Source organism: Rhamphochromis sp. 'chilingali' (assembly GCF_963969265.1).
Source record: "Rhamphochromis sp. 'chilingali' genome assembly, chromosome: 11".
NCBI classification, from domain to species: domain Eukaryota; kingdom Metazoa; phylum Chordata; class Actinopteri; order Cichliformes; family Cichlidae; genus Rhamphochromis; species Rhamphochromis sp. 'chilingali'.
The window spans coordinates 10,433,610-10,446,714 of NC_137938.1; the positions used below are offsets into that span (position 1 = coordinate 10,433,610).

Consider the following 13,105-nt stretch of genomic DNA (forward strand, 5'->3'; position numbering starts at 1 on the left):
TTTTATGAACTTGGTTTATTGGAAATTACCCTACACAAACTTTGAGCTGATACAAGAGGAAAGTCTTAAGTTCATATCAAGTCACCAAAAGGAAAACTAAGGACGAGCAGTCGTGATTTCCTCAAATTTCCTAATTGAAATTTCCCCACCAACAGGGAAAAATGTCCCCAGATGGCTGTTATAATTAGAGCTAACATGGCCAGAGGAGTCATTTTTTAATATTGGGTTAAACTCAAAGTGTGCAGAATGGGATCCTGAGACAGCCGAGTCCAGTTAAGATAACAGGCCCTTGCTGTGAAATTCAAATTCAGAGCATCGTGGCGTTCACTGCTTTTAAATCTCTAAAGACAGCTTCACTCTTAAATCATTTTCTTGAGTTAAGAATAAAAATGTGACGTATCAAGGATCTGAAAGCACATTTGAGAAATAAAGAGGCAAATCATTTACCAAATGTTGAGATTTCCCCACTGACCTCACTAACTGCTGTTAAATTTCACACTCGAGTTCCAGTTTGTTTCCGTAGGGAATCAGTCAAACCCAACACCGAGAATTCTCTGAGTGCTCACTTTGTTCCGTTTCAGCATACGTTTGAAGGCAGGATTGCCTCTGGTGTCAGTCTGCGTTTAAGTGTTGAGTGTGTCGGTGTTTATCGTGTTGAGCTCAGGCGCTCACAGCAGGATTGAAAGTTCTCACAGCGTCCTGAAGGAGAGCTGCAGCGCTACGAGATCCGTAGAGAACACAGTCGCATCGTGGCGATTACGCTTCAAACTTTCCTGCAGATTTGTCACTTAAACTAAACTGAACTTCACTTGAACTTAAGCTTGAATATCCTTTGCCGGGGCGGTGGATGACATTTTAAAATTCACTTTGATAGCACCATCGGTACATCAGACTGTCTATAGTATCCACGCACTCCTGCTGCAAGTGGATTTTCTTGATATTTATGATGCTATTTACTCTTTCCTGTTTAAAAAATCCATTCCACCTTACCAAGAGTCTAGTGTTCACCCGCTGGCTTCGTAGCTGTCTGCATTTTACCAGCGGCAGTGCTAAAGAAATAAGACGGAACGACTTACCCCCGTACCACATTAATGAGCACGCACTAATGTATCACTGCCTGATACTGATTTACAGCTGCTTATGGCTTCAGAGGCGTTTTGTGTCTAATGTTCTCATTTCTCTTCTAAATGTGTGATGCGTTGTTGTCTATCCATGCTGAATCACATTATAATGTGTCTGACAGTGATTTGTTGTGTTTGCTTGCTTTACAGTTCTGCTGCACAATGCACTCCCATTCGTTGGATTTGGATTCCTGGACAACTGCATCATGATTGTTGCTGTAAGTGTCTGCTTCATGAGGCATGCACTCCTAGCACTTTATTCTCTCAGTCTCTGGAGGTAGCTAATGCAACCTGAAAGACTGCAAAAAATGCATTTAAAGGTTGTACTAAGTATAGATTAAATTTTACAAAATAGTACTTTGTTGAGATTAGGAGCTTTGTGAGTGATTAAAGGTCGTCTCGTTGCCTTTGACATGGCTGCTTCGAAGACGAGGAACCAGGTCTGCAACCACTCGCTGTCAGTTGCTGCATGCAAAGCAGCTTTTGTGCATTAAAAATGTAATCGTAGTCATTCTGCTATCAGTTTATGATTGAATGGAGTCAAGTTGGCAATTATGTGTGACACTTTTTGTGACGACACGGTTATTAACTGTGATAAATTGATGAAAATTGAAATTCCGGTCCAGCCAGAACCTCACACGTTTGAAGCAGAAATAGTGACATAGATGCTAAAAGAAGGTGATTTAACTCCAAAATTACACAGGTGCTTGGCACCCTGGCTTGAGTCCCCTATTGCAAAGAGATGCAGACAACAGCTTGCACTGAGCTTTCCTCTTTGTACAAATGAGCTTCTGTTCTCTTGTTTTTTCCAGGGCACACAGATTGAGTTATCAATCGGCGTGGTTCTCGGCATTTCAACTATGGCAGGTCAGAGAATCTCGTAATGTATTTGAATCTGTTTTATTTTTGAAAACACATTTTCATTTCCTGTATTGTCCTTTTAAAGTATTGATTATATGAGTTATGTAGAAGACTTTGAACAGCAAAAGGAGGATCACCTACAGTGCTGCACTTGGTCAATTCTATAAACGTGTGTTACATATGAATTGTATATGTGTCACATTCAGATTGAAGAATATCTGCTTGTAAAACAGTCAAATCAATTTATTTGTTGCATTTTATTCGATTTAGGAAAATATATTTGAGAGTAATTCACATTCATGCTGTAGCATGCTAAATCATAGCTGACTGCCAAGTCTCCAAATAGAAGAAAAGGCACTTTTAGATGACGTGTTGACAGAGTGCGCTGTGTTGCAACTTAAACCTTAATCATGGAACTGTGACACTATTTAAAAATAATTATAAAGCGAGGTCAGATTAAAGAAAGAGAGGAGGAAGAGCGGCTGGCTACGATAAGGAAAACTTCATGAATATGTTAATGCTGTTCACAAGCACATTGAATGGGTATTGTAATATCCCCTTGACGACGCACATCAGAATTTTTGTTATCGCCCGCCACTGTTCGCCGTGTCTAAAAGAGCCCCCCCTACTTTACCCTAAGTGAGAATGAACACACATTAGCTTTGGGATGACCGTATCACTCAGTGCTTCAAATTTAGTGTTTTTCTTTTTGTCCAACTCAAACAAAGCGAGCGTCCTTTATATTGTCATTAATCGAAGCAGAGCTAAAGAGCAGGGGGCATTTCCCTCCCTTTCAGTGCTTCTGATTCTGTTGCTGTTGGTGGTGACGGCAGTTCTTTGTCTTTAGCTCAAGCTTTTAAACATGCAGCAGATTGGGTAAACTGATCTTTTGTCCAAGAGCCTAGGAGGTAGAAGCCAGAGGCTTTTTAAATTCCACTTCACCTGGAGGGACTGGAAAAGGAAGACTTTACCTTTTCCAGTTACAGTAAATGGATCTATAAGGGATACACTGTAGACAAGACTCATTTGAATTTTCACTTCAAACCCTTCTCCATATATTTCTAGTCAGCCAAGTTTCAGTTAAAAAAAAGAAAAATCTCCATTTGTTCAGTTCATTCCCAGTGAATTGATTGAATGGATGATTGGAATTTTGATTGAAGCAATTTCAGGCATGGTAGGACTCGTAGAGAGAAGGTTATCAGGCAGAATGTGCAAAATTCAGTTTTAGAGAGGCCACTCTGAAGTTTGACGGGAGTGCTTGTTACCTTTGTGTGGAGAGGTTTTCTAACCCGGATTTGACAGTGAGCTGTAACAGACACCCTCATTAATCTAGTAGTTTAAAAAAAATCTAAATCTACTGCAGAGCCACTCGGAGACAAGAAGCACACAGGACTTCTGTTCTTTCCTTAAGCACAGCCTTAACACACTTTCTATCACTCAGACCCCATTTAGTCATTCGCACTAGATTGAGGGCATTCGGGGGTCTGCAAATTAAAATGCGCAGTTATCTAACCCGGTCCAGAGTGATTTAGCACTAATGTCAAGTCTCTAGTGAAGACGACAAATCACCTTCTAGGAGGCAAAAATGTCTCTGCTCGCTTGATGAGCGTGGAAGCTGCATGAATCGTCTACTCCTGACTTTCCTAATTACTTCAGTTAAACAGCCTTAATGATGTGAAAAGCCTGCAGCTCAAAATGAATATGAGGTCAAAGAATTGCACTCAAAAAAGATTTATTTGGCCAAAATTCTAACTCTAACTAATTTAATTACAGGTAAATTTTCAGTGTAATTCTGTTAAATAAGTATAATGTAATGTATTGCACTAAAGAGGTCATTTTGGTTCACATGCATTCAATTTGTACCAAGCACATTTTTCCTTTAGGTTTTTCAATAAATAAACATTTGATTTGATTTATTTCAGTTTAATTTTATTCAAAATTGTTACTCATGTTTAGTGAAAGTTAATTTTCCTCCCAGTGCACAGTTTAGAACATTTGATTGATGAGACTGGTCAAACTGGTGGCGCGCAAACAAACCAAGTGGTTGAGCGTGCAACAATGGTGATAAATATGAGGTGAAACTAGGAGGTTTTTAAGGTTTTTCTTTGCTTTGGGCTTTTTTGGGGGGCAGAATTAGGAAAAAATTTTAAAAAAAGAAGGTTTGTCTCTCTAACTTTGTCAGCAATGTTGAGAAATACTAAATGGCCTGTATTTGTATAGCGCTTTTACTAGTCCCTAAGGACCCCAAAGCGCTTTACACAATCAGTCGTCCACCCATTCACGCACACATTCACACACTGGTGATGGTAAGCTACGTTGTAACCACAGCCACCCTGGGGCGCACTGACAGAAGCGAGGCTGCCAGACACTGGCGCCACCGGGCCCTCTGACCACCACCAGTAGGCATCGGGTGAAGTGTCTTGCCCAAGGACACAACGACCGAGGCTGTCCAAGCTGGGGCTCGAACCGGCAACCTCCCGATTACAAGGCGAACTCCCAACTCTTGAGCCACTATCGCCCCCTAGACAAAGGATGGTGAATACGGCGCTCCCAGGGGGAGGAAAAAGAGGAAGACCTCAGAGAATATTCACAGATGCAGTACAGGAGGACATGTAGAGGGTTGGTGCAACAGAACAGGATGTTAGGGACGGGGTGAGCTGGCAACCCTTAAGGGGAGCAAGCTGGAAGAAATAGAAGTGTAATTTTCTTTCTTGACAGAATTGGTGCTTCCAGGCTTCAGTTTGCATACTTGAAGCCTTTGTACAGCTCCAGCTGCCTCACGCAAACAAATTTTCAGCTTTGAGTGAGAACAAAAGCATGTAAGGCCACGTACTGCTGAGTGCAGGTATACTCCTGTTTTTGTCACTGTAGAGAGTGCTGTTCATGCACGCCTATAAATTATGACCGCTTGTACAGGAGCAATACAGCTAGTGTAAAAAGTTCCCGCTGTCTCCCATTTGTAACTTCAAATTGTTTCATGCCACATTTATCCCACAGCAGCCGTCAGTGAATAGTTCACATGCAGACAGGCTCTCTAGTTTTGCTTCAGGTGTAAAAAGCTCCTTTTTTTTTGCTGCTTCCAGGCACTTGCATCTGTTCGCTCCATCAGGTTGGCAGTACTGTCAACTATTAGGCAAAAAAGTTTTAGAAAGTTCCCAAGAAATACAGTGTGAAGGAAGCATGTGATAACAGTAACAGAAAGGTTAAATGAAAGTAAACTAAAGAAAAGAGTGTGCTGCTTGGCATTTGCAATGAATTTACAGGCTTGTCGCTGCAAACACTGCAAGGTTGTGATTGAATGGGATTAAGCTGGTAATTACATGCAGTCTGTTTGTGATGATACAGCGATTAACTCTGATAAATGAGGGAAAATCCCCAAACAGCCTGTTGCTTTCCACATACAGAAATTTACATTAAGTAGGAGTTCACATGTAATACTAATATTTAGAGTCCATCCAGAAATCAGAGATTACAAACAGGAAATCTTTTTTTTTTTGTTACTCTTTGTCTTTTTAATTGACTTCCCTTTTTCTACTTGATAAAGTTTGTCAGAATATCAGTTACACTGTGATTTCTGTGTTTGCAGCTGCTTAAGAATGACTTGAATTGTGATGCATTTGCCCGCCCCCTCATCAGTCTGTTGATGTGCATCAGATCTAATGCCAAGGCCCCGAAGAGGGAGAGAAAGCAGCGAATTAAAGGCACAGCCAACCTTGTCTCGTAATTACATCTGAGCAGGTTGACCACATAATAAAGTCTCAAGCTGGCCTCTCCATCACTGCTGTCTCTTCAGTGGCTGTACAGAGGTGCAGTGTTTAACGTCAGCAAGATATTGTGTTACATCTGTTTTAATCATCTTCAGAGTGTAGATTAATTTGCCTAACGTGGCCATATTGCCTCAAAGCAACCATGCACAGCTGCACGTGTGTCCTCCTTCAGCTGACTGAACATTGAACTGCTGCATAGCCAAGAATTCACCTTTGTGACCGTATAAAGTACTGGTACACAATTCAAGACAAAGCATGGGGCTAATGGCAACTCTCTCTGTTTAAGTGCCAACATGAGGTGAAACACACTGAAAAATTATTACACTGCCAGAGAGTAACGTTATATTTAGAAATTAACTAAAAATGTTTAAATAACCACACGAAATCTTCATCTGACCTAAATCAGCTGAAGCAACAAGCCCCTTTTCCTTTGTGGTATTTGCTGATTTACAGTCAGATTTAATGGTGCACAGTGCAAAGATTTCTGCTAAAAGTACCTTATTTAGTCCAAATATGCTCTGTGTGCTTTGGCACCGACTCTTGGGCCAAGAGTTGCACACTTTCCTTTACTTTCCTAGCTGTTGCAACAGCTCTCGCCTCTCATTCAGAGGCTCTAGTTAAGTCGCTCGTTGTTCTTGTCACAGAAAAAGAAGCTGCTTGCTTTTAAACTTTTATAAACCAGAAGCTTAAAGATGCTTTGCCACAGGATGCATGTGTCTCTGCTCGCTTTGTTAGTAGAGTGTTTGTCTCTGAGTAATGTGTACAATATTTATTGCTACAGTAGCTCAAAGATCAGATGAAAGTGCTCGAGACCAGCCGGAGATGATGACTGTGCCTCAGCAGTGATGACACGATTGCGTTGTGTGTTTCCTCTGGAGTGTTTCTGTAATGCTGCAGCAGCAATGCTCTGCACTCAGGGTCAGGGACAGCTGAGAGAACAGGAGTAAAGCACAGGCTTTATTTTCTGTCCTTAGGCACAGCTGTTACAGTACCATACGGCACATTCAAAGCATAAACCGGTGACAGTGAAGTTATTTCAGCGTTCCCTCGTCCTCTTTTACTTGCACTACAGCATGTAAGAAGCAAAACGGCAGCAGTGTGGTCTTCTTCTTCAGTGTGTTGTGCCTCTGCTTCTTTGATGAGCCCATAATGCACTTGGGACATCCATCATGCCCTACGGAAAAATGCCTCTGTAACCCATGCCTCTGCTTCTCCCATTATCTACAGCTGCTGCGCTGGGCAACTTGGTATCAGATCTGGCAGGACTGGGGTAAGACTTGAGACACACACACACACACACACACACACACACACACGTTTGGTAAATTCAAACAGTTCAGTTGAAATTTAGAATCAGTCAAGGAAAGGAAGAGCCATTAATCTGATTGTACAGCAACACGTTTTCCACACAAATATACACAGATAATAATAATAATAATATTTATAAACAAAGGTCCTTTTCACATCACGTTGAGAAGGTAAAGGTTTACCATCATGTTGTTCGTGGGGCTAATTCAATAAATTGCTCACTTTTAACCAGTTACTGGATGTAGGCCCAGGGGTGTGGTTTGATTAAAATGGGACTGAACTAGGTCATATAGATTAAGTAGAAATTATTGTGTATTTAAATCCCTGAAAAATCCTTTCATTCATTTTCCTCCAATTTCTTCATTTTTATTCTGTTTCCTGTCCCAGAAACCCAGCAACAAAAACCCCATCAGATGTTTTTTCCCTTTCCTGCATAATCAAAATTAAAAGAATGAAATTAAGTAAAAGTGGATTAAAACACTGACTGTAAGGACTGATGAATTTGTACAGAGTAATTTAATGTGATTTCCTCAATAACAGCGTAATGATATAGGAAAGCTTGATGGTCATGTTTCTCCGATCCTTCCATCAGCTCATGCATGACTGTTTAAGCGCCTCCTTGTGGCCACAGAGATCATAACCAGCTTCCTGAGCTGCTTCATGAGCTCAACCAGTCCCATTACTTAATATAATGGAACACCAGGGTGAATGCAATGATGGCGTGCATTTATTCTCCTCCTTTTCAGTGTAAATCATACCCATGCATGGATGACAGAAGTGGAATATGCTGTTTCCTTCTGTTTTCCCTGTGATTGATTAGTCTAGTTCTTGTGGTCCATGTAAACACTCTCAGCAGGCACACACATGCGTCCATGAGCGAGTGTGTGATTGCCGCTCAATCAAAAGAGGAAAGTGGAGCCCCCGTGGACGCTTTATCAAGGTGAGACAAGGCGTGTGAAGGCCATTTGTCTGCCTCAGAGTCTCAGTGGAGCTGCAGCAAGAGATTTTCACAGCAACGTTTGCGATACAGATTTTGTTCTAACAGGAAACGCTTTAGTGTCCACATAACGCTCGTCTTATAAATTACACTGGGAGTCGGCGGCACTTTAGTGGCTGCAGAGAGACTTCTTGCTGAGGTTGTAGTTGGACTCCGACTCTGAGATCCCAGATGACTAATTACTGCAAATATTACGGCTGGATTTCAAACTGTTTGGTTAACAGAAGTTGGCAAAATTCGTAAATAAAAAAATCCTGTGCATGTACTCGAAAATATGCATATGGCTTTCTGTTGGTGAGTTGGATTACAGCCACACTTTCAGACATTTAGTTCACCTGGAACAAGATCAGGCTTCCCATTCCCAAGCAGCATAGATGTGATGATGTTCAGCCGCAACTGAACTCACTTTCCACCTGCATAGATGAGCCAAATGAAAGACTCTGGAGACTGATTAAAATGCCTCTAACGAACTTACTGTGAACTGCAGCTTCCTTTAGCTTTCGTTTGTTGAAGTGCCTTTAAGTTTTATTTAATCAAGAACTGAGTTCTAAGAAAGCTAAGAAAGTTTTCCTTCTTAGCTGAATTCTGCTGGTTAATGTGCTTGTATGTACAGAAGATCCTGATTTGGTCATCGCGTTGGTATGCAGGAACCCACTGCAGCCAATGAATGCTTGTCTCTGTGTAATATATATATTATATGCTTTTAGATCATATACACACAGAAAATTATATACTGTACCTTTTACCAGTATAAAGTTGTTTGGTTGATATCCACGTACACTGATATTTGATGTGCAGGAGTTGGTCTTCACTGAAAAGTTAAGGACATACTCTATGCAGGCTAATGAGTGTGCTGTAACACGAGTCATAAACACTCTGGACATTGCATCAAAAGAGCCTCAAACCTGCTGGTCCTCTGAGTTTAGTAACTCCCAGTTACTAAATTTTGACTATTATATAATCAAAGTGCACAGACGTAGCTGTCACTGCAGCATGTCCCTTGGCCAATGATGCTTTTTAGTCCTCATAATTAAGAGGAAATCTGCTCATTTAAGAGATACTGACTCACTTGTAGAGAATCTTCCGTGTGTGTGACTGTGCTGAACAACATGCACAACCGTTTCCACATATGTGCCAGTGCATACATATTTTTATCATGTAGGAGTTCATGTTAGGCCACGTTTGTAATGTTTCACTCCGTCTGAGTCTTTTAAGTATTTCGAAAAAACCTAGGAAACCATCTGAATCTTGCTGAACTCCATAATTGAGCTCATGAGTCATTCTGACCATTCAGCTGGTTATTACTAATGCTTCTGTCGAGTTTAGCCTCAGCTGTTTTAGGAATTTCTTACAAATGCAATGCATCGGTGGCTTTCTGGGGCAGACAAGGAAATGCACATTAGGGATCTTTAGGGAATACAGAAGTGGAGACGCATCCCCCTCCGTATCATGCCTGCATTTTCTACCTTACTCCTTCTGAATCCTGGAATAATCTGGATTATATTCCATTACCTTTCTTTAAAAAAAGTGGGTGAATGCCTGTGTGACTGATGCCTTTTGAACTTTACAGATTAACAATAGTGACATTTCGTCAATGCACAAAATTCTGTTTTTTTTCCAAACACAAGCTGAGTAACTCAACGTGATGGCTTTTAGTTCCTCCAGATGTAATTTTCCAAATGATAAAATGTATAACTGTGTTTTCTGGGGCTTGCAATGCACCCGGCTCATGTTTCAGCCTGCTTCTCACACAGTGAACAGCCTGTCTGTCTTGTTTTATGTTTTTTGGGATGAGCTCGGGCCTTTCAGTAAATTTCATCATTCCTGCATTGTGATTGCTGCAGTATTTTGTTTTGGCTTTCTTTTTTTTAAAATGCAGAGCTTATTTATTTTGCCCTCCGCTGTTACAAGAGCACGGGTAATTTGGAGTGAATTTGATCTAAAGCCGTGGATGAATGTGAAAGAAATTAGGATTGGGGCTCGGCGGTGAGACTGAATTTCAAAGAAGCGGAGAGAAAAACCAAATGCCACCCTCACTGCAGCTTACTGAGCTTCAAAGCTGTGGTCTCAATTACTTCAATTTAACCATCGTTTTAAATGCGAAATAGAAGAAGAAAACATAAACTAGAGACTTAATGGCTACAGTGTATCCACTTGAGATGCTATAAGAAAGAATATTGTCTAATGAATCTACTTATTCTCCTCATAAGGACTTAATAGCTCATCATCTGTTATCATAAGAATCAGTCCTATTTCCACTACTTCTGCTGCCCCATCCTGAAAGGCAGTGGGCTCGAAAGCACACCCCCCTGGACACAAATGCACAGGCAGATTTGCTTTTTCCTCAGATATGCTGTGTACAGCTTATCGCTCCCCTAACAGCTCCAGCTGCAGCTTATTTGTATGTGCAGCCGACTGAGGATCCATTAGTGCCAGTGAGTGAAGCCGACCTGGGTCCAAATGTCAACCCATATTTCTTCCCTCACATTCAAAACCGCCTCACCTGCACCATATTTACGTGCCTTGGCACATGTAGGGTCACATGACAGTGTTTCTGTCGGTTCCCTTCGTTTGCATATTAGAGTCCACTTCCTCCTCTCTAGCTTCAGCCAGATAATTTTCCTTTTTAATGACATTTGGCAGGCTGGCTGTCGCTTCATGTCCATTTTACACCAAAGTGGCTCTAACTGCTCACTGGAGCGTAGCAATGACCTTCTTGCTCTGTTTCCAGGATGGCCAACTGTAGAAATATTCCCACTGTTTCCAAGAGTCTTTTATTTCAGGACTATTAAGCCAAGTGTCTCTTTGGAAACACTTTTTTCCCAAACACACGAGCGGAAACCTGTCAGGTTGTGGACACATAACTGAAGCAGTGCCACAGCTTTCAAGTTCAAGGTTCTTTATTTGTCACATGCATAGTTATACAAGTATAACACACAGCTGAGGCCCCCTGTAGGTGAATCATTTTCATTTCTGTCAAATGATAGAAATGAAATGAAAGGAATGAAAGGATGATATGGCATTACCCAGTCCATATCAGAATAGAGATCCAGCAGAAAGTTCTTGTTTCTAGTTGCACAGAATTCTTAATCCAATCTTACTCATTTTTCTACATCGTGGTGATTTCCGTGGAGCACTCTTTATCTGCTGCAATCCGTCATCGGTCCGTGATCTGTGTAAATCCACGCAAAGCCCTGGGACTGAGTTAATTTATACACTGTTGGAAGCTTCCTCTTTTACTCCATCTGTTGTTAGAGCTGAGGTTTGGCATCCTGCTGGGTTTATGAACATCAGCGACAGGAAGCAGACCGGAGCATTAATCTGTTGATTTATTTTGTCGTTATTAGCACCGACTCTGGTTGTTGTTTGCCTTGGTAGGGAAGTGTCATGTTAGCATGGGTTTATTGAATTATGATACGTAATGGAGAAAATTATCAACGGGGGGATTATTATATAAACAGAAACGATGCAAACACAAATAGGCAGCGGCGAATTCAATCTGTTACAGAAATAGCCGGAATCTTTTAACAAAACCAGCTTTGATGCAGTATTGGTTTGTGCATGCCACATTTTACAGAGTGAGACTTTTTATTTCACATAATGTTTCTTTGATTTTCTTTTTGTCACAATAACATTTCAACAAAATCACAAGACTTTGGTATTCAGACTTCATTTGATTAGAAGGTTTTGATGGATGATGTTTGTGTGTGTGCATGTGTGATATACAGCACTGTGCAAATATCTTGAGCCACTCCTCATTTCTTTGTATTTTTGCTTTCAATGAGAAAAATCACAAAACGTTTTTGCCCATATTTCGTTTTTCCATTTATGTCTGTGCTTTTCAAGAAGTCACTGCACCTATTTCCCATTTCCATAGCAAAATATTAAATAAAAGAGGGGTTGCTCAGGACTTTTGTACAGTACACTGTATATCAGGGGTGGGCAACTCCAGGCCTCGAGTGCCAGTGTCCTGCATGTCAGGTGTGTCCCTGATCCAATCACAGCTGATTTAAATAGCTAAATTAGCTCCTCACCATGTCCTGAAGTTCTCCAGAGGCCTGGTAACGAACTAATCATGTGATTCAGCTGTGTTGACCCAAGGTGAGATCTAAAACCTGCAGGACACCGGCCCTCGGGGCCTGGAATTGCCCACCCCTGCTGTATATAGAGCGTTCTATCAATAGAATAATGCTGTCGCTGCAGTTTGCTGAACTGTGTTAAGTCCCCTCCTGTTTAATTCTTTTTCCATCCATCGGTCTCTCCCTCTCCTCAGGCTGGCAGGTTATGTAGAAGCGTTGGCGTCTCGGTTGGGGATGCAGATTCCTGACCTGAGCCCAAAACAGGCTGATATGTGGCAGACAAGAGTCAGCTCTCACACGGTGGGTATAGAAACAGTTACAGAATTTGCTCTGGTTCGCTCCCCCACTGAGCAGCTCCTGATGTGCGAGTGAAACCACTGCAAAAAAAGTGTTTCTGTTGCATTTCTGTGCAAAATGCACATCAAACCAGGACAGGCCTTTGCACGCTGACAACTCAAACGCGAGTAACACAAGTCTGTGTGACGGGGCCCAGCTTTCAAATGTCATAAAAGGAACTGGGACCTGGCGATCTTTAATATGCTATAAGTGCTGAAGCATGAAATATAATAAGCTACAGTGATTAGTCTGGCACCTGGCTGGTTGCTAAAGGCTGCTGTGGCTTGTGAAGAAATAGTTTTTAATAAATACAAGCCAAAAATAACATATTGGTCTTTGGAGATTTTTAAGTGTTTGCTTCCAACCCTTTGTTAGTGTTACAGTAAAGAGGGAAGGTGTGGCATGAAAAGCACCGAGCTCAATAAAAAATGACAATAAAGACCAATTTACAGTTACATAAACAACTTTTAATGCTCCAAGTCACAGTTATAAAAAGACAATTGGTTTTACATTTGTGCCTTTATTGAACCTAGTGAATTTTAACTCGCGCTGCAGGCTGGAGAAACCTGTCCACCTCTGTGTAAATGACTTCTCCACAGGGTTCGTGGATTCAGCGGCTGCAGTTAAGGAGACCAG

At 41.3% G+C, this 13,105-nt stretch overlaps 1 protein-coding gene across 1 annotated transcript in view; it reads left to right on the plus strand.

Moving 5' to 3' along the window:
- Positions 1–13,105, plus strand: part of LOC308405456 (transmembrane protein 65-like) — a 41,022-nt gene that overhangs the window by 26,770 nt on the left and 1,147 nt on the right. The window contains exons 4-7 of the mRNA XM_080896124.1: positions 1,272–1,339; positions 1,934–1,988; positions 6,977–7,019; positions 12,328–12,433. Of these exons, the coding sequence (XP_080752250.1) occupies positions 1,272–1,339; positions 1,934–1,988; positions 6,977–7,019; positions 12,328–12,433 (272 nt within the window). The remainder of the gene's footprint in view (positions 1–1,271; positions 1,340–1,933; positions 1,989–6,976; positions 7,020–12,327; positions 12,434–13,105) is intronic.